This window comes from Setaria viridis, chromosome 1, assembly GCF_005286985.2.
Source record: "Setaria viridis chromosome 1, Setaria_viridis_v4.0, whole genome shotgun sequence".
Classification (NCBI taxonomy): domain Eukaryota; kingdom Viridiplantae; phylum Streptophyta; class Magnoliopsida; order Poales; family Poaceae; genus Setaria; species Setaria viridis.
Window position 1 is genome coordinate 39,332,927 of NC_048263.2, and position 21,630 is coordinate 39,354,556.

The following is a 21,630-nucleotide window of genomic DNA, read 5'->3' on the forward strand; positions in this document are numbered from 1 at the left end:
ACGGCATAGTATTTTAGCAGCAGCTTGCGATTGCACAACAAATTCACAGCGGTCTGTGCATCAACGTAATCTTGTACAAGTGACTGTAGGTTAGTTAGCTGGCATCTGACGTCATGATTTGCCCGTGCCAACCGTCACCTAGTACCAGAGCTGAAATGCTTTGTAGCGTGCTTTACTGCAGCGCCAAATTCGTGTTCATGTCAACCCATCTGCTAACGCAGATGAAACCATCTCGATCGTTTCTGCTAGCACCGGATCGGACGCAAAGGCGGGCAGCAACTCGTGCAGCCGTTTCCAGTTGAGCAGCTGAAAGTCTCTGCTCGATGGTGTATTGCCTACGACGCGAACCCGCCATCTGGTCTGATCTTGAAATCCAAAGCAAAGATTTAAAACTGCCGAAAAAAGAAAAAAATAAAGCCAAAAAAACTGCTGTATCGCCCGCATCACACCGGCCACCAGTCCCCCCTCTTTCGTTCCCAGATCTCCCCGCCCCGCATCTCGCTCGCTCGCCCGCCCGCCGGCGAGGGGGCGCGCGCCGGCCGCCGCCGCCGCGATGTACCTGGCGTACGGGTGGCCGCAGTCGATCCCTCTGGACCCGGACGACTCGGACCGCGTGGTCCTCCTCCGCGTCCTTGGCCGCCTCCTCCTCGCCGTTTGCCCCGCCTCGCTCCACCTCTGGTCCGCCGCCCAACACCGGGTCCGCCTCGCCCGCTTCGACCGCTCCGCGGACTCCCTCGCCGCCCACGGCCAGAACGCGCACGCCGTGTGGAGCCCTGACGCCAAGACCGTCGCCGTCCTGGTCAGCCCACCTCTCTCCCTCTCCTCGGTTGATCCGGCTTGCGCACTCCGGGCGCAGCAACTTACCGTGTTTGTATCTCTCTGCTTTGTGTAGACCTCCTCCTTCTACCTCCACATATACAGGGTTCAGCTCTCAGGGAAGCCACTGATCGTCGGTGGCAAGCAGCTCCCGGGGCTTTGCCTGGCCAGTATATCCCAAATCATCACCGAGAAGGTTCCTCTCGCCAATGGCGTTGCCATAACGTACCGTGTTCGCTTCTCCTAAGTCTTCATCTGCAGAATGAGGTGCACAACTCCTGCAGGGGAGCTGACTTGTGACTTTGATGTTGTGTTGCAGGAGCAATTTCGTATGTGATAGCAAAAGCATGCTCCTCGGATTATCCAATGGGCATGTGCAGGTCGTGTCCTGGAATGCTGAGGTACATGGAAATGCATGCTACTTTTGTTTCTTGTAAGTTACTGATTATTAGGTGTGAAACAGTTCTGCTGTACTCTCGTCCTACATGCTATGCTAAGTGTTGTCAATGTCTTTGTTGTTGCTTGCCAGTTCTCAGATAGCTTCAAGCTTGGTTGCTCTGTGTGTTCATCTGAGAAACCTACTGCTGTCATAGATGCGTTGGTGTTTGATCCTCCCAGTTTGCGAGAAAACTCTGATGCAAGGCCTGCTCCTTGCTGCACAGGCAATTCTTCTATTGTCCATGTTGAGCTGTCGGTGAAGCTAAGGTTGCTTGTTGCTTTGTACTCAGGCTGTCACATTGCCCTCTGTACTGTTGGTAAGAAGGGATTAAAGCAGCCTGGCAGCATCAGAGTGGAGAGATGGTTGAACACTGATGATGCAATGTGTACTTCTGTGGCTTCTGAGCAACAGATTCTTGCTGTAGGATGCAGCAGAGGTGTTGTTGAATTGTATGATCTAGCTGAGAACACACGTCATATACGAACAATTTCGTTATATGATTGGGGGTAAGTCTCACATCAAATTTTATTTTACATAAGCTAGTAGGATAGGACCTGTAGTAGTTGTTACATTACATGGATACTTCTGGCTGACTGCTTAAATTTCTGGTAGTTGATTGCAAATTCTTGCTAATTTCTTAGAAAATCCTGCCAGGCAGGTTTTTTTGGATAAAAGTCTTTAACATCATGTTATCCTGTGTTTAGTATTGATCATTTCATTTTGCCTAGTGTTATCAAATGCTTAGCATTAATAAACCTTCTGTGGTTAAAGGTGTAACCATGTCAATTTACTCAGCACTACCTTTTGGTTATTCTATTGAAGTTGAGCCATAACTGCTCTTTTTTCCTTCTTTTCTTGGGTACAATATTTGTAGGTATTCAGTGGAAGATACTGGTCCTGTTGCCTGTATATCTTGGACGCCTGACAATTGCGCTTTTGCAGTTGGGTGGAAATTTAGAGGACTTACTGTATGGTCTGTGTCTGGATGCCGATTGATGTGTACTATTCGTCAAACTGGATCAAATTCTGCCTCATCTCCAATGGTGAAACCTAGTGCTCTAAAATTTGAGCCTCTAATGGGAGGGACATCACACATACAATGGGATGATAATGGATACAAGTTATTTGCTGTTGAGGAAAGCTTGTCAGAAAGGGTTCTTGCTTTCTCATTTGCCAAATGTTGCCTAAACAGAGGACTTTCAGGCACAACATATTCCCACCAGGTTCTTTATGGAGATGATCGAATCCTGTTGGTGCAACCGGATGATGCTGATGAACTGAAGTTATTACACCTTAATGTTCCAGTTAAGTGTTAGTTTCCTCTCCTTTGATTTATTTGAGAGGTTAACAAGCTGTAAAATATGCTGTTTGATGATGCATGTTGTAATAATATATATTTTTCGAAGCAGGTTTCCTACATTTCCCAGAACTGGCCAGTTCTACATGTAGTGGCGAGCAACGATGGTATGTACTTAGCAGTTGCTGGTTCTCATGGGCTAGTGCTGTATGATCTGCGAAATAAAAGGTGGCGTTTTTTTGGTGATGTTACACAAGAGCAAAAGATCCAATGCAAAGGCCTATTGTGGCTGGGAAAGATTGTTATTGTATGCAACTATGTTGAATCATCAAATACGTGAGTGTTCACTTTCATACCATCTTTGTTGCTATTCCTATCTTGTAACTCCCTTGAAGTTAAACATGGAACTCAATGTCTATATGGGAGTATTTATATGGGAGGTTCTTGCATTGAACTTTGTTTCCGGAAATACTAAATGAACTATGTTTTTCTGCTTATATGTCAAACTGTTGTGTTCAATATTTTATATTTCCTTAGTGCTCCTATTCCTTTCTAATCACAATATATTTTTCCTTCACTATGAATTGTTATTTGACATTTACCTATATCCGTGACATGTTTGTTTCTTTCGTCTCAGGTATGAGCTTCTCTTTTTCCCAAGATATCATCTTGATTATAGCTCCTTACTCTACCGGAAACCACTTCTTGGAAGGCCAATTGCCATGGATGTTTTCCAGAATTACATATTAGTTACCTACAGTCCATTTGATGTGCATATCTTCCATGTGGTGATATCGGGAGAACTGTCACCTGCTAGCAATCCGGTTTTACAGGTAATGTTCTTTATGAAAAAATTTCAATCTCAATTCAGAATGTGTTGCCAAATTCTCTCCATAAGTAGATATTTTTATTCTTTGTGAACAGCTTTCAACAGTACGAGAACTTTCAATCATGAGTCCAAAGAGCCCCCCTGTTTCAATGCGCTTCATTCCTGATCAAAATGACAAAGGAGCGCTGAAACAAAATGCTAGTGGATCTTCTGATCTTTTATCCGAGCAACCATCAAGGTACTTTTTACCCTAGATGTCACTCAATCCTTTTCTCCTTGGTTTTTATTGGGTTTTTTATGAAATCAGATGTTTGATCTTGCGGACCAATGGTGAACTTTCTGTGCTGGACATGGATGATGGACACGAACATGCACTCACAAATTCAGTTGAACTCTTTTGGGTCACCTGTTCACAATTCGAAGAGAAGGGTAGCCTTATTAAAGAGGTTTCATGGCTTGACTATGGTCATCGGGGTATGCAGGTTAGATTCCATCTTATTTCTTCTACATATTTACTCCACCATAGGTTGATAGTTATATATTTTTTTCAAATGTCCCTTTGTACCCTTTTACACAAAGCTGGTTGCAGGTATGGTATCCATCACATGGAGCAGATCCTTTTAAGCAAGAAGATTTCTTGCAGGTATAAGTTTCTGTCTCGAGATAGCTCTGAATCTGTTGAGTTTTGCCACCTTCCTTTTTTGGAATTTATTGTAGTCATAATGTTTTCATTCTCTGCTCTCCCTTTTTGTTTTGCGTTGAAGACCTTTTGATTATGATATTGACAGATAGTTGTACATGCTTCTCATGTGATTCTGTAGTTGGATCCTGAGCTTGAATTTGATCGTGAGGTGTATCCTCTTGGTCTTCTTCCAAATGTTGGTGTGGTCGTTGGTGTTTCTCAGAGAATGTCCTTCTCAACTGCTGAGTTTCCATGCTTTGAGCCTTCACCTCAAGCCCAAACAATATTGCATTGTTTATTACGACATCTACTTCAGGTAAAAGAAAATTATTACATCATGGAATTCTTTAACCGACGGTGCTATCATGAGCTAATCGCATCAAGTTTTGTTTTAAACTATTGGCATTAAATTTTTTCCTGTTGCCAATAAATTAACTCCTATGTGAATTGTTTAAACCAGAGGGACAAGATTGAAGAAGCTTTGCGCTTGGCGAATTTGTCAGCAGAAAAACCTCACTTTTCACACTGTTTAGAGTGGCTTCTGTTTACGGTATTCGATGCAGATATATCAAGGTATTTTGTTTCTAGCTTGCTATGTTCTGAAACAAAGGCACCATTGCTTTATAATGTTCCATCTATAATTTAGTGGCTTTGCTAGTTTGCACTCTGGTAACTCTTTTTGCTGAAATTTTATAGCACCATGTTTTAATTGCAGGCCAAGTGCTTCAAAGAACCAGGTTTTACAAAAAGTAAATTCTCCAAAGAAGTCTCTTCTTGAGAAGACATGCGACCTATTGCGGAATTTTCCTGAATATATGGATGTTGTAGTCAGTGTTGCTAGGAAAACAGATGGTCGACACTGGGCTGATCTTTTCTCTGCAGCCGGACGATCCACGGAGTAAGTTTTCAGCCCTTCTATTTGAACTAATGATATTCGTAAAATTCAAATTTCCAAATAGTGATCTTTGATTTCTCCAGTCATCCTCCTAACTGTAGCAATTACAACATGTCCAATTTCATTGATGCATATGAGGTGTGCCTGTAGTTTGCATGTAGTTACACTGCCCACATCATCTCACTGATTCTATGTTGATTCTGTTCACTGACCCACAAGAGAGGTTGTTAAGGCTAGTCATTATGGGTTACTCTTGCAGAAAAAGAATCGCAGTTGTAATAGTCACTGCTGAGAAATTTAGAGAACTGCCTGGTTTCTTATTTTTGAGAGGACAGAGGATGCGTTTGGTTTCTGTTTGTCGGTTTTCATCAACTTTCAGTTATGCTTATAGCATAAGAATAACTAACATTATCACATTTTATTGATATACCAGGGTGTGAGCAGGGTTTGTATCCTTGAATAGGGCTAGCTTGAAATTACTAAGACAAGATCTTTATACAGTGTTTGCTTGCAAAGATTTCAAATCAAATACTTATGCTCTTAGTACAACCAATCTTTACCGTGTTTGTTTGCAAAGATTTCAAATCAAATACTTATGCTCTTAATACAACCAATATTTTGTGATAGGATGTTTGAGGAATGCTTCCAACGGAGATGGTACAGGACTGCTGCTTGCTACATACTGGTACGTAACTGCTCCATTCTGTTATGGTAATCCCTTTTAGAACGTATTGATTGCTATCTGATGCTGTTTTTGATACTGCACTTTTGTGTCATTTTTATTGCGTGCATTAATTGGGTCCAATTATGTATAAAGTTTGATCATTGTAATTTGTTATTACGATCATCGTTGTCACCAATTTCTGCTAGAAGTAGCATTGAAAATGTTTGCAATTATAGGTCATTGCTAAGCTGGAGGGCCCTGCAGTCAGTCAGTACTGTGCACTTCGTTTGCTACAAGTAATTCTCTTACCTTCACCATGAGGTGGTTTAGTCTGGACGTTAGTTTGATGTTCCATCTCTTACTTCTGTATGGTTGTTGTTTTCCAGGCTACACTTGATGAATCTTTGTATGAGCTTGCTGGGGAGTTGGTACGCTTCTTATGCTATATGTTTTCTCTCTTTTTTTTAATATTAATACACTACAGAGGAATAAAGGAGTACCTTCATGTACTTAGGTTCGCTTCTTGCTAAGATCTGGAAGAGACTTTGAAAATGCAACCTCAGACTCCGAGAAGCTCTCTCCAAGATTTCTTGGCTACTTTCTATTCCGTTCACCATATAAGCGGCAATCTTCTGATTTGAAAAGGTTCACTTTCTACTTGACACTTAATTTTTTTTATTTTTGAGAAAAAACCACTCATTTGTTTCCTTGTTTGACAGTAACTCAATGAAAGAACTTAGTCCACATATTGCCTCTGTTATGAACATTCTAGAGAGCCATGCTAGCTATTTGATGTCTGGCAAGGAGCTTTCTAAACTCGTCGCTTTTGTCAAAGGGACACAATTTGATCTTGTGGTGAGTTTTTCATCATTCATCAGCGCAGCAGATCTTATTGTCCAGAGCCATATGTAACGATCTACATTGTAATGTCATGTAGGAATATCTTCAACGAGAAAGATTAGGGTCTGCTCGGCTGGAGAATTTTGCATCTGCACTTGAACTGATTGGACAAAAGGTTTCAGTCTATTGTTCACAAAGTTATTATGATTTCTTCTGCTTATTGTTATAAATGGTTTCCGGTGTGCTGATAGTATTTTTTCTTCCCAACTAAACATCCAGCCTCAATTGTATGCATAGATACACGTATTTCTCAAAATTTTGTCGTACCCTGAAAGATGAAACTCCCTGGTCTATGTTCAAAATAAAATCAGATTTTTATGATGTCAACTGCTGATTGAAACACCCAGTGTTCTATTAGTGTTCTTTGTCTATGATGATTTTGCAATTGAGTTCCTTTCTCCTAGAATTTCTACTGTCTTGGTCTGGATTTCATAATCCATAGAACGAAGGAAAAAGTCCAAACTACTCCCTTCAAGTATAGCGAAAGTCCAGATAACCCCCTAAACTATGCTATTTGGTTCTACTTACCCCATAATGCAATTTGTCCTTTTTATATCTCCATACACAAGTTGAATTTTAATTTGAAATTTGAAACTTTGCAGGGTGGTAGTGGTCTAGTGGACATCATAATCTATATTTAAAAAATATTTTGTGAATTTTCCATCACTGTTGTTTACATAATTTTGTATCTCAAGGATAAATTTTATTATTAAATATCATTCCCTATCAAAATAATGATAAATTTTTCTAACATGTCTTATGATGTCTGCTATCATCTTGCAAAATTTGAACTTAAGACTCCACTTGTGCATGGAGAAACGTAAAAGACCAATTGTGTTAAGGGGTAAATTGAACCAAGAAATACTTTAGGGGGTTATCCAGACTTTGATTATACTTTAGGGGAGTAATTTGGATTTTTTCCTAGAACGAATGCACATAATAATGTTCTATGAACCTAAGAGAGTTTTGCCACCGTGAACCTGTTTATTACATATGGAGATGCTTACGGCAGCAAATCACTTACCAACATGGAACTGATAAAGGGACTGATATTACATGATTCAAGGGGGCAGGTGTCGATTGTAAACTCATTGTACTTTGATCATTTTGCATGCCTCTTTGGTTGATTTTGTGTATCCTAGATGAAGTGTTTTTTTTCCATCTTCTTGAAACTTGTTTCTCATGCACATATTGGTATTCTGATTACAGCTCCAAATGGACACACTCCAAAGCCGGCTTGATGCTGAGTTCCTTCTAGCTCATATGTGTTCAGTCAAATTTAAGGAATGGATCGTGGTGCTGGCTACTTTATTGCGACGTGCAGAGGTAAAACTTGTAGAGTTCTACCATTTTACACAGTTAGAAATATTTTACATGATGTTAATTTTTTGGTTTATCTGGACTCTGGGCTACCTTTCCCCCTTAACTGAAGACCCAATAATTTGATGGATACTAATAGTATTTCGGTATCCACCACAATCCACATTAGAGTTTGCTTTTCCTGCACTTCTTGCTCCATGTGGCACTAGCAGATAGGCAGATGGTGGCTAAACAGGATGTCCGGACTCCGGAGGAGAGGATGGGGGTTGAGGTGGAATAGTGAGGTGTTGAGGTGCTTGTAGAATGGGAGATAAGAATGACAATGATGGAGTTTGGTAGTGGCAGGAGGCAGTATTGTTGCATGTTGTGTTATAAATCATTTGAAATTGATCTTATGCTATCAGTGCAGAATCTTTAGTGATGCGGTGTTCCTATACCATTGAGGTTCTGCATGGATTAGGGGTATTTTGTTGGGGAAACTTTGGATTTGACTGGAACTTCCCAAAGAAGTACCCCCCAACAAAGCACCCCCTGCATAATTCATCTAAGTCAACCAGGAGTTGCATGGCAAAATTAGGATATCGAATCATAGACTCTGTACATGTCACTTCAAGAAAAGAAAAAGGAAAGGAACTTGTAGCAGGACACTGACATCTGAAAGCATTCGGAGTAAATTTCTAGATGACAAATATCAGATTCTGCAAAAAGGTCCTTGCATTTTATGCACATGCTAGTTTCTTTCAGGGTTTGTGGGGCCCTCGCCCTTGTACTCTTTCCGTTCTTTAATGAAATGATGTGCAGCTCTCCTGCATGTTCAAGAAAAAAATGGAAAATATAGATACCGATTTCCCCTACTTTGTGTAGCTATCTGATCTTAAAACAGTGAAGCTGATGTACCTGATGTTGTCATCGGGATCGGATAAGTCTTGATGCTATACCAATCTGTGTAGCAATTCATGTTTTTTATTCAGTTTTTGAACATACAACTATTTAGAGGGGGTTTCTTTTGATGTGAAGCTGAGCAAAAAATACTCACCCTTGCTGCTGTGATATTTTTGTTTCCTTAGGTTTTGGTGGATCTCTTTCGGCATGATTTGCGATTGTGGAAAGCATATAGCATTACTCTACAGGTTAGCAGCCAATGTCTCTCTCTGTTTTTTTTTTTTTTTTGTTATTGGATTTTGAACTTTTTTGAGTGTCACCAACATGCTTGCAAACATTTTTGCAGTCACATGATGTATTCAGAGAATATCTTGATCTTCTTAATATGTTGGAGGAGCAGCTTTCGTCCGTATCTGGTCTTACATTGCAAAATGGACCATTGTCATGAATGCTGAATGAGACTGTTTGAAAAAACCCATTGAATGTGGCATTTAGCCTTGTGCTAATTTAACACATACAGTTAGATGAGAACAGCGCGGGAAATCTGATGTAAATAGAATTATTCAGGGGTTTTCCCTTTGAACAACACCTAGAGGCTATGGCAGCTTTTTGTGCAGTGATCTGCTGAGCACCATATTGTTGTATCATTAGTTTGTTGAAGCAAAGTTGAGTGTGCATTCGTCGCCTTACTGTAAGTATGTGCTGCACTCTTAACATTGTAAAGCATATACCAATTATGAGCAATGAGTTTTTTTTCCTTTTTATCGTGTTGAATCTGTTTGAAGCTTATTACGTGTAGATAGCTCTGATGTCGATACAGGAGATATCATTAAAACTGTCACTATCTGGTTATTTTAATTGCACTTTGACATGCCATACTGATACATGTGTTGGCCAATTTAACCTGCAGGAGGAATTCATACATTGGATGGGGTATTCATACAATGATACGCTCCCTTGTCCTTTGGCAGGTTAGTAAACTGTAACCTGGAGGGAAGCCATCATTTGAAGTATTTCTATAGTGATAGGAAATGTATTTTTCTTATACAATTACAATAGGTACATAGGCAGCGATGTATCTTTACTTTTTGGCAGCATCCTGTACGTTTATCTACAGCGCGTGCACATTTAGCTTCATTGCAAGCCCGTCCAAGTAGACTTAAATGAGTACTCTATAAAAATCTAAAGAATGCTCCAGTGTGTAGCAAACTGGAAATGTTAGGTCGTGTCAAGGTATACATTCACGTTGCCTATCACTATCATATTTACTGTTGTCACAATATATAGTTCACTGTTCACTGATGCGTCATGGTCCAGGATCATCCTGTCCTGCGTTGTATGAATAGTCGCCAACATGGGCAGCACACACTGATGTGGCCATGTGGGGCCGCTGATACCGGGAAGGGTGAATTCGGGTTGTGCACGTCGCCCTGAAGCCTGAACAACTACCCTTTACGAGTAGTTTGGTGGCTCTCTCCTGTCACGATGGCCACGCCGTCAGGGCTCCGAGTGATCGCCGCGTTGGCTGCGCGCAATTTGCCTGGCTCGCAGACCTTGCAGCTGGGCTTTAGCCAGTTGCCGCTTTCCTGCCCTGGACTCGTGAACGGCATCTGTTTTGGGTATGTTTCCTGAGACTACCAGTAACGGGTAGTAGTAATTCCCATGGAATAGGCAGACTGATGACAACATATACTACGGACCGATCTGCTGTAAAGTGGTGGTGCTGGCAGGGAGCGTCAGGCCACAGCGAAGACGCAATTTTTTTGAAAAAAGCACAGCGAAGACGCAAGAACGCAACTGGCCGTTCCCATTCTTGCTAGCAGGCGTTTTGTCCATGACGTGTGAGCCTATTCCAGCCGTCGATTGGAGCATCTTTCGTCCCGGCCACACGCCCATCCAAGCCGTCGCTATCCTCCCCTATGGACTGGCACGGTCGATGGAGCCGTCAAAACTTGGACGAACCGCAGCTAGTGGTGGGCGCCTGAAGGCTGAGGCGAGGAGAGGGAGAGGCCGAGAGCCCAGACCTGAGGAGGGACCGGTTGGGAGGGGGATGCGTGCGTCAGTGCGTGTGACAGGTGATCGCAACGCCACCGCGGAGCCGAAAGCACAGACCCCCGGCCAAGCCGCCGCCCAATCCGCGACGCGACGCCCCCACGTCTGGCTATTCCTGGACAACGAGATGCACGACGCGACGCGGCCGGTAGCCCGAACTGGAACGGCGACCGTGGCCCGCCTTCACGTGCCGCCACATGCGCCCCCCCGCCCCCCCAACGTTCCCCACGCCACGCCACTGCCACCTGGGCACGCTGGATCAGCCGGTCCCGAGCATCCGGAGGCTGCTGCCCGCAGGTCGCATGTGGTGGTGCGGTGCCCGGTCGCGGCAACGCCCCCGTGGCTGGTGCCTGCTATAGATGGCCAAATGACACTAACCCAGCCCTAGTCCGATTTGGCCCGACCTGATAAGACCTGGTACTATTGGGCACGATGGCTTAGCTAGGGTCGGGCCGGGTTGGCATTGCGTGTCAAGCTGGCCCAGGCCTGGCCTTAAGACCTTTTTATCGTGTCGCGCCGACACGATGGCCCGTTTGGCACTACCGTGCTAGTGCTTGGCCAGACACTACAAGCATGAGGAAATCCAAGTGGAAATCGCATCAAGATGCAAAAAATCGAAAGATTCATCACAGGAATCACCAAAGCCCATGAATCCATCACACGAATCCATCAAAAATAAATCCCCGTCGTTCGTCAATGGAGTAGCGGGCGTGACTACCGGCGGTGGCCCACGATGGCGACGAGTGATGTGGCTCCCGACCATGCCTCCCGGCCACGGGGCACACTCCCGTGGATGGAGCGGCCAGCGCACGCCCCCGCGGCAGCGGCTGGTGGCGCACCTCCCGGCTGCGGGCGAGGCAACCGGCGGTGGCCATGGCCACGTCCCCTGCAGCAGTGGCGGGTGGCGCCCCTCCCGACCGCCGACGCGGCTCCCAACGGGAGATAGGGGGTGGTGGCATGAGCAGGGGAGGCAGGAGGGAGTGGCGGCTACTTCGTGGGGAAGGGAGAGAGGATAAGATAATGTTAAGATTTCTACATTTACACGAGTCAGTGGGATTGCCGGGCCTGAGCTGGCGCTACGTGCCGGGATGGCGGCTCAGGCATTGCCCGATGTATTCAACTCAAGCTGGGCCATGTTAGTACCAGGCTTTTTAGGGCGCCCTCAGGCCGCCCAATGGGCCTGGCCCATCGGTCCATCTGTACTGACTGCTCTCCACAGCTCTTGTGCTCTCCGTGCGAACGAGCCCGCATGTCCGTGACCTCGTGCGCCGCGGCGCCGTTGGTTCGGTCTGGCTTGCGGCTCGGTGAAGGCAACAGGGCCACACGCGGAAGCTGCCGCGGGGGGCAGGCAGGCAGGCAGGCGCCGCGCGGGGGGCGCCACACGGTTGGTCCGGGTGGCGCCCGAGAGAGGCATGGCAGGCAGGATAGCCCGGTCTCTAGGAACGGCCGTTGGGGGAGGAGTGATTTTGCTTGGGAGATGCAACTTTCCTTTGTCGCGGTGCTGTGCGTGCGGGAGCCACGGCGAGAAAGCAACGCCACGACCCCCCCGGGGGGGGGGGGGGGGGGGGGGGGGGGGGGGGGGGGGGGGGGGCGGCGCCGGCGGCAACGGCTGCGTGGCGATCGCCTTCTGATTTTTATCCTTTTGGACGGCGGATGCAGCAATCAGGGCTGGGGTCCTTGATGTACGTGCCATAAATCCTTGTACCGAGTGATGAGGACCGGTGAACATACACGGAATGATTGGGGGGTGTAGTGTAGGAGGAGTACGCGTCGATGATCCGCGACATCGAAAAAAAAAAAGGCGTACAACTGGAGTCTACTGCTGCATGGTTTGTAGAGTTTAGGATTATACTCCATGGCTCTTGCGAGACCAAAACTAGATCGAGGAGAAGGACCGCTTTGCAGGGGGGAAAATGCTCTTTTGTGCTCTCTCTCTTCTGAAATATAAGGAGTAGGTCATTCTGATTTTTCTAGAGATATAGATTTTAATATGCATCTAAATATGGAGTCATATTTAGATACGTACATAATAATTTAGATACATGGTAAAGTCTATATATCAAGAAAAGTCACATTTTAAAAGATAAAGTAGTAGTTCCTTTCCGAGAGGATCATTCTGATCTTCTAGCACATCTTGTCCTGTTCCACTACGATATCCTGGAAAAATTTACGAACCGATATAAACAAACAGGCAAGTGCGAATCAGAAAGGCATCTCTTCTTATCCGGTCTGATAAGGACCATGTCACTGGTGACTCATGCTGTCATGCAGATGCATGCAAGCTCCACTGAAACTTGTTAATTTCGTCATCCATTTCCTTTAATAAGGACAGACTTTCATTCAATGACATATACCCTGGCGGCACGGAATGTACGAACAACTAGCAGTAGGATTAGAACGCGTCTTATTATCGTCATTAGTGCAAAATAAAGTGATTCTTTTTTTGCCCTTTTTCGCACAGACCGAAACCGAAGTGTAAGCGATAGCTAGTGAGCCTGCTCCAAACAATCGTGAGGAATATATTCCCTGTCGCTAAGCTTGGTTTCCATGGCACCGGTCACTCTACAAACTGAGAGGTACCTATGGTTGCGATTCCCTCTTTGGAGCATCTTGGCGACGCTTGTCAGCTCCTTTTGCATTATTGGGAAGACTTTGGTTTGATCTTTCACTGTTTTTCTTGTAGGAATATGTCTTTTCATATGGAATATGGCGAGCATATGGTATATCAAGCGCTGACCTATAGTGACTTGTGGTCGGTCATATAATTTTCAAAAATATTTTAGGTGACATATGTCTCCAAACTTAATTCTTCAATGTAATGTTCGCACGCGAAGGTTGAGAATAACACCAACTCTAATTATATTACCCGCCGTTCAGGTATTAGCTTAAAAAGTCAAATGAAAAATAAATGAAAAGTTGACTGTTTTTTTGAACCAACGGATGCAAGTAGTCCGGCTGAACTTTCCGTTTCAAAGTCCATTTTATTTTCCCCGAGTCATATACTTTAGCTGGAAACCAGGATTAGATAGGCTGAGTCATGTAGCTAACGACAAGAGTTAGGTTCTCACTTCTCACTAATGACACAACGTAACGTTGTATGTTCACAATCCGTTTGCTTTCCAAGTAGTCATATATTTTGGCTAGAAACCAGAATTAGATAGGCTGAGTCATATGGCTAACGACGACTTTCACTAATAACACATCGTTGCATATTTAGAGCCTAATCATTTCCCTGTCATACGTTTTAGCTGGAAATTAAGATTAAGATAGACTGAGTCACAAGTTAACGACTACAGTTAGACTCACTAACACCAACAACACATCGCTATTCGATGACTCGTTCCATACGTGTGTGTGCGTGCGATACTACCCAGCCGCCCGGGCAACGACGAGGCCCCGTCGCCAGGCTGTGCCGTGAATGCGAAACCACCGCGGCCTGCCACCGCGCATCGCGAGATAAATCGAGAAGAGAGAAGCCGCCCCCGGCCCTCCCGCCCGCAGCCGCGTGTCCTCCCTTGCCACTGCCAGCCTCACCCCCACCTCTCGACCCCACCCGACCCGGCGCGGCCCAGCCGCACACCCGCACGCGCACGGCGCCGCACACCCCCGCCCGCCCGCCTCCGCCTCCCTCTCCTCCCTCCCTCCGCGCCCAGCCGCACCACCACCCCCACGAACCAAACCGGCGCCGACGAGCCGCGGCACCCAATGGCGGCGGCCTTCCTCGCCCTGGCGTCCGCGTGACATGATCCCTAGCCCCCGTGGGTTGGGAATATCCGCGCGCGCCCGAATCGCACACCACCCCCTCCAGCCAGCCCACCCCAATCCTCGCCTCCCCACCGCAAATCCTTCCTCCGTCTCTCTCCTTCTCCACCACCGCCTCCAGGCGCCCGGCGGCCGCAGTTGGTTGCTCGAGCTCCCGTAGCCCCGGATCGCTGGACAGGTGTTGTACCCCCGCGCTCTTCACTCTCTTCGTGGTTTCTCTGGATTGTTTTTTCTGTTTGATTGTTTTGCTTTGCTTTGCTTGCGCGTTTGCTCGTCTTACCCGTCCCTTTACTTCGGAGGAAAATAAGGAGGCCAGGAGGGGTTGTTTTGGTACGGTGGTGGTGGTTTGAGATTTTGCGGGAGGGGCGAGAGATTCGCGGGCGAATCGTGACGCCTTCTCGAAGCATGCAGTTTCGCAGCTCCGCCCGAGGGGCTCAAGCGAAATTGCTGGAGCTCTTTCGATGATTTTGGAACCTAACCTCAGGCCTTTGATTTTCAGCATGCGTCAGGCTTGTGTTTTCCTATGAAAGGTTCAGCATGCGTCGACTTTGTTTCTTTTGTATCTGAAATAGGAAATTAGGTCGTGAGTGAAGGTTCACCCTCTGTGGATCGGAGGTGCGGGCTTTCCCTTTTCAACAGCAGATGACTTCTGCATTTTTAGAGTCCTCCATCGGTTGCCCTTTTTTTTTGGAAAAACGTTGGAGAACTGGGTCTCTCGTAGTTGTAGGATTATCGAAGGTACTAACGGATTTGGATGGACATGCCAAATCTGGGAATTGCGCAATTTGGTATTGAAGTTTCATGTAGATCAGTTATTCAGTTATCTGTGATGGGATATGAGTCCTTTTTTGCTGCCTTCCTTTAATGCCTTCATAATTGTGTTCTTATCTCTCCTTTTTTTCAACAGGAAGGGGCTCATTGGTGCTGTGAATAGAACTTGCTGGATTTGAGTCGTGTCATATACTCAGACTCACTGCTGATCCAGTGATCCTAACCCCACCAGCTTGATCAAAGTCTCACACTGAGTATGGCACCCCCTGCTGCTGCAGCAGGCGGCTCTGAGGCTGAGGGTGCACCACGCATGGCCAAGTTCCTCTGCAGCTTTGGAGGCAGTATCCTTCCCCGTCCTGTCGATGGCTGTCTTCGATATGTTGGCGGTGATACTAGGATCGTCATGTTGCCACGTGATATATCATATGCTGACCTAGCAGCACGGATGAGAGAGCTCTACAAGGACGCTGATATCATCAAATATCAGCAACCTGATGAGGATCTAGACGCGCTGGTCTCAGTTGTGAACGATGATGATGTGGTGAACATGATGGAGGAGTATGACAAAGTCATTGCCTCAGGGGAGGTTTTCACCCGGCTCAGGATCTTCTTATTTTCTCAGAATTTGGATGATGATGCTGCATCAGCGGTTGTGCATTACAATGTAGATGAGCGGGAAACTGAGAGAAGATATGTTGACGCACTCAATAACCTTGGTGATGTTAACACACCTTCGTCTCCTGTATCAGTGGAGCAGCTTTTTGGAATTGTAGGCAATGACTCTGGAATTCCTGATTTTGCTGGCTTGAGGCATTTGAATGTTCCGCGTCCATCACAGAGTCAGAGGTACGGAGAGATGGATTCTCCTTGGAGCCCTGCGTATGTCTCACCAGGCCAGTACGCAGTGCATGATCCTAGGGATTTTCCCGTTTCACCATCATCTGCAAGGTTTCAAGTCGGAGCGGAGGATTTTGATGAGAGGACTCCTGATGACTTTGTAAGGCAGTCACCAAAATATCGTCATTATGAGGCTCAGTCACCACCGCACATGGACAATTTAGTATGGCTTCCACCTGGTGCTGTAATTCAGCAAAATGCAGGATTTCCTGGTAATTTAAGTCGCTCCAACAACTTTTTGGATGGAAACAGTGTAGGTGAACATGGCCGTTTGCCATTCCAGCAGGGTCAAGGTTCAATGACTGATCCTCGCTATATGGATCCTCGTTGGACTCGCCCTGCCCAACAACATTTTGACCAAGCAAGCATGACTAATGAATACCCTGGTCACCCTTCTAATTCTTGTTCAAATTGCTACCGCTCTGGTGAGCATTATATGGGAGGTCAAGATATTAGAATGGAAAATGGTGTCTATGTCAAAGAGCAAAATGGTGGTCATCCTCCCATGTTTTATAACGAGTCACATTTGCACGATAGAGTTTGGCATGCGCATACTAGCCAAAGTCATCAAAGGTATGAGGATCCAAGGCTGCATCTTCCTGGCAATGGTAGAGTGATTGAGCCATACATTGTAGATACCAACCCTGTCAATTCTGTATTTGCACCAAACAAAGTATATGAAATGCATTCAGCAACTCTTGGTCGTTCTAGCCATGAAAGTCCCCACTACTTCCATGGTAGTTGTGAGCTCATAAATGACACATATCACAACCAACAAGTTGGAGGCAGTGGATCATATGTGCAGCCAGCAGGGTTTGAAGAATCCCCTGGTCAGCATTACAACCACTCTTCGACATATGGTGCAGATTCCTTTTACCAAATGCAGCAGAATTTGCCACCCATTCAATCTCTCAGGAGGAGAGCGAACAGTCCTGTCCACGCTGGCTCGCCATATGATTCTCCACACCTGCCAATGCCAAATGGGAGCATTCCAATGCCAAATGGGAGCATTAACACCAACTTTGTTAGAAATACAGGTGATGTTAGTCCAAGGATACCAGGTCTACCTGCATATGAGCGAATGCCAAACCCATGGGCTCCTCCTAATGGCAGCATACCATATAGAGTTGTTGGGCATGATGTTCCTGCTGCCATGGAAAGCACTAGTGCTCTTGGTCCTAGGTCTAATCCAATTACTGCTCAATATGTTCAGCCTTTCATTGCCCCCGAGTCAGTCCAGCATCAACACGGAGCCCCATCAAGGGAGGTTAACCCTGAAAGAGCGTATGCTGACCACATACCACCACCATATGTTGATGGCAGAGTAGCTGTTTCTGCATTGCCCCTCACTGATCAATTATCGAGGTTGGATACTAACACAATGAAGAAACCTGAAGGTCCAGAGTATGATAACTCTACTCGAAATGTGAATGAAGGAACTCCTTTGCATGCTGTGGATGAAACAAATACCCTACCCCGCCATGTTGGAGCTGTACATGAAGTTGATCCTAAGCAGAAACCAACCGAACATGAAATCAGAACAAAGCAACTTGAAGCTGGGGTGACAGCACTGCAGGAATGTGGGGACATTTCAGAGGATAGGTTGAATTTTGTTCCTGAGTTGATTGCCTCTCTTAAAAAGGCTGCACTGGAAGATGCGACTGAGACACAGATGGCCCAATCAGATGCTAATGCTGCTGTTTCACCTGTTCCTGATGATGACGATAATGGAAAGAAGTTGGATGTGGCAACTGCTGGTGTAAGTAGTGCTTCAAAGTTGTGCGCATTAATTACTAAACTATCTATAACTCTCCACTGAAATTATTTTGTCCTGCAGAATACAGACGCAATTCAGGACTCTGATTTGCATGGAAGCAGTGATCAGCAGAAGAGCTCCAAGATTGAGTCTACAACTGCTGAAGCTGAAGCTTTGTCTAAAGGACTACAGGTGTGTTTGCTGATCTCTCTGTGTGTAGCACTGTTTGAATTTTACCTTATATTCCATTTATAATTTTACCTTATATTCCATTTATAATTTTACCTTATATTCCATTTATAATTTTACCTTATATTCCATTTATACTGTGTATGGATCATGCAGACTATAAACAATGATGATTTGGAGGAAATTAGAGAGCTGGGTTCAGGTACTTATGGGGCGGTCTATCATGGTAAATGGAGGGGATGTGATGTTGCCATTAAAAGAATAAAAGCAAGTTGCTTTGCTGGAAGACCATCTGAGAGAGAGCGTTTGGTATGTTTAATTTTCTTGCTAGTTCCTTCTACTCTAGAAACTTCAGGATGTTTGCACTCACCTTGTACAGTACGAATAGCTTCCTCACAGTCCTTTGTAGTATTTTCTGAACAATATTTTGGTCTATCCAGCTGCACTAAGGATAAAGTGAATTTGTACGTATTCTTCTGTGCAAAATGATTCTAGTTGAGCTTTATCTGATTTTGCAGATTGCGGATTTCTGGAAAGAAGCTCTGATCCTAAGCTCAGTTCATCATCCAAATGTGGTTTCATTTTATGGTGTAGTTCGTGATGGTCCGGATGGAAGCTTAGCAACAGTTACTGAGTTTATGGTCAATGGTTCTCTCAAACAGTTCCTGAGGAAAAAAGACAGGTATTGTTGTTTAATATAAGAATAGTTTGTTCATTTATTTCTCCTGTATCAAACTCTAAAATACAGCAATTGTGCAGGACAATTGATCGCCGGAAGAGAGTTATATTAGCCATGGATGCTGCATTTGGCATGGAGTATTTGCATGGGAAGAATATAGTCCATTTTGACCTGAAGTGTGAGAATCTGCTCGTGAACATGAGGGATCCACAGCGTCCGATCTGCAAGGTTTAATCCCAAGCCTTGCCCCTTGCTATCTTATCTTTTTGGGAAAACTCATGTTGCCATGGTGGATATTGTCTCCTGACTTTTCCCCAACTCGGTACTTTCTGATCAGATTGGTGATCTCGGACTATCAAAGGTTAAACAACATACTTTGGTATCTGGTGGTGTTAGAGGAACCTTACCATGGATGGCACCAGAGCTTCTGAGTGGGAAAAGTAATATGGTGTCAGAGAAGGTAAAACTGCTTTTTCTTGTAAGCATATTTGATAGAGCATACTCGTAGTAAACAATATTCCACTTTTTTGTGTTTTGACGAAAAACTATTTTTATGCATCTTGTAGATTGATGTCTATTCATTTGGTATTGTCATGTGGGAGCTGCTTACTGGGGAAGAGCCCTACTCTGACATGCGTGCTGCTGAAATTATTGGTAATGTCCAAAATTCCCTATAATAACTTAGAATGCTACGCCTTGATCTCATATGGCTCATTCCACCATGTCACTGAAGTGATTTAATTGCCATGCCATTTTCTAGGGGGTATTGTGAACGATTCGTTACGCCCTCAAATCCCCGCATGGTGTGATCCTGAGTGGAAGGCGTTGATGGAAAGCTGTTGGTCCAGTGATCCAACTGAGAGACCATCATTCACTGATATATCTCAACGGTTGAGGAAAATGGCTGCCGCAATGAATGTGAAGTAAAGGCTCAGAAGCTCTAAAGGGATCATGTGAGTTTTCCCGCATCCAATATATGATTACAAGAGGAAGGCAAAGTTCAAACTGGATTATATGGAGTAAATATTTTTCAAATGTCTTGGCAGCATCTCAATTTACCCTACTCTAAGTGATAGTTTTATTAAGTGCTTCATGGAAGAAAAGTTTTTGTCATGGAGATTCCAAAGCATGCTTAATGTGAGTCAGCAGTTTCTTGGGTTTCTGTATTCCTTGTATAATGATTAGTAGAAACTGACATTTCCCTTTCCTATTTCAGGAACTTTTTATCCTGGAGTAACCAGCTTTCATTTTGCCTTCTGCTCTAAACAGTTTGCTATATAGGGTATCATCTTGATGGGAACTGTTGGACTGTAATGTAAATAAGTTTTGACTCGCTTCATCCGGCTGGCACATGTTAGATGTGCACAGTAAAATAGGCACGGTTCAGAGCTGGACACAGCTATCCTTTTTTCCCTACAGATTGTGTCCTTGGAGAGATGGAACGAACTCGAATAGATAGCCTTGTTCAGATTGTACATAGTTTACGAATAAGAGTTCTATATTGTTTTTCCTGTATATATCATCTTTTCCAATTTGAAATCGCATGGTTATTTAGATCGCCCGGATGTCGCATTTCACCTGTTATTGTTTGAAAGTTTTGTTGTGGATGGAAAAGTACTTGGCCCAATCCCCAATTAATGCAAGGGAAAATGAGCTAATTTTCATGTCAATCCTAATTGATCAGGTCACATTCTTTCTATTTGGTCTTGTATCCACGATGTTGCTTGCATGCCACTTCTGTGCTGGTGAGTGATTATCTCCATTGTTCTGTTTGCTGCAATTTAGGAGGCAACTTGACTGTGATTAAGAGCTGTCATGCAAATAACGAGATGCCCTTCTTGGGATAGACATATCTCCCATATTTTCCCCTTGTGCTCATGGTCCCAGACATAATGGAGGAGGATGTTTAGGTAGCTCTACTCCATGAATGTCTAGGTCTCTAGGCAGTGTGATGCCTGTCTCTTCGAACATTCTGAGATTCTCATTTGCTAGTCTTCACGTACCTGCCCAGTTTTTTGTTCTCCTCTTTTCTGTAGGGCACCTGATTACAGTTTGATTGAAAAGGATAATTTCACCGCCTTGACTATATAATTATATCCAGGCCAAAGCTATAGCTTAACCTATTATCAGTAGGTAACCTGTTTTGATCTACAATATTGTTCAAGAGTTCCTTGCACCTCTCTTCTTCCCAGTCTTACTTTGAGCTTTACATGACCTTGCAGGCACACGTTGACATCAATTTGGAACTCACTGTTCCTCATGATCTTTATCAACTACATATAATATACCAGCATCTGGGCTATTTTAGGCCAAGCATGGTTCATATGGGGCACTTTAGGGTAGGCGTGTTTTTCTCCTGTCAGTTCATCAACACTTCACTGATTAGCCTAGCCTTGCAGAGGACGACCTGTCTAACAAAGAACAAGATAAACTCCAACTTGCTCACCAAACCGCACAATTAGCTACTACTAACACTAAACTATTGCAGCGCCTAATTAAGTTGCACTCAAAGTCAAACACATTAACAAATGACGCGGGCCGCCACTCGCCTTCCTCCTTCGTTCTCTTCTCCGTGTTGCGTTGCGCTGATGAATCAATATGAACAACTCATGGACGGATTGATGAACTGAGTGCTTTGTTCCTCGAGGTATTCCTGCCATGGTTTGTGCGCTTAGGTGACAAGTCAAAAGCTCCACCGGACAGAAGAGGGGATTGTGTCATTGTGTGGCGAATCATTGAGAGACGGCACACAGTAGGTGCGACACGGCTTGGCATCTTCTTCGGAGTTCAGGGAACACAC

At 44.7% G+C, this 21,630-nt stretch overlaps 2 protein-coding genes across 6 annotated transcripts; both read left to right on the forward strand.

Annotated features, from left to right (window-relative positions):
- The first annotated feature begins 459 nt into the window (after positions 1–459).
- Positions 460–10,022, forward strand: LOC117840661 (uncharacterized). 4 transcript variants are annotated; one of them, XR_004637053.2, is made up of 23 exons: positions 460–799; positions 893–1,041; positions 1,136–1,217; positions 1,346–1,761; positions 2,130–2,559; positions 2,665–2,888; positions 3,190–3,385; positions 3,477–3,619; positions 3,689–3,863; positions 3,971–4,024; positions 4,203–4,379; positions 4,524–4,636; positions 4,779–4,961; positions 5,586–5,643; positions 5,859–5,918; positions 6,009–6,050; positions 6,137–6,267; positions 6,342–6,477; positions 6,560–6,637; positions 7,732–7,848; positions 8,910–8,972; positions 9,071–9,419; positions 9,635–10,022. XR_004637053.2 is itself a non-coding variant. In XM_034721189.2 (22 exons), exons 1-22 carry the CDS (start codon positions 554–556, stop codon positions 9,170–9,172), a joined length of 3,375 nt encoding a protein of 1,124 aa, XP_034577080.1. In that variant the 5' UTR covers positions 460–553; the 3' UTR covers positions 9,173–9,488. The 4 variants fall into 4 exon arrangements, 1 of the variants encoding a protein (XP_034577080.1); XR_004637052.2 differs by having other exon boundaries at positions 9,071–9,415; XM_034721189.2 differs by lacking the exon at positions 9,635–10,022 and having other exon boundaries at positions 9,071–9,488.
- Positions 10,023–14,410: 4,388 nt separating this feature from the next.
- On the forward strand, positions 14,411–20,384 carry LOC117840681 (uncharacterized). Of its 2 annotated transcripts, XM_034721204.2 has the most exons (11): positions 14,411–14,716; positions 15,446–17,965; positions 18,044–18,154; positions 18,308–18,460; positions 18,670–18,833; positions 18,911–19,058; positions 19,168–19,290; positions 19,397–19,484; positions 19,591–19,783; positions 19,877–19,967; positions 20,047–20,384. In XM_034721204.2, the coding sequence occupies exons 2-9, from the start codon at positions 15,566–15,568 to the stop codon at positions 19,755–19,757; spliced, it is 3,354 nt and encodes a 1,117-aa protein (XP_034577095.1). In that variant the 5' UTR covers positions 14,411–14,716; positions 15,446–15,565; the 3' UTR covers positions 19,758–19,783; positions 19,877–19,967; positions 20,047–20,384. The 2 variants fall into 2 exon arrangements, with proteins under 2 accessions (XP_034577095.1, XP_072151794.1); XM_072295693.1 differs by having other exon boundaries at positions 14,412–14,716; positions 19,591–19,967.
- The last annotated feature ends 1,246 nt before the right edge of the window (positions 20,385–21,630 follow it).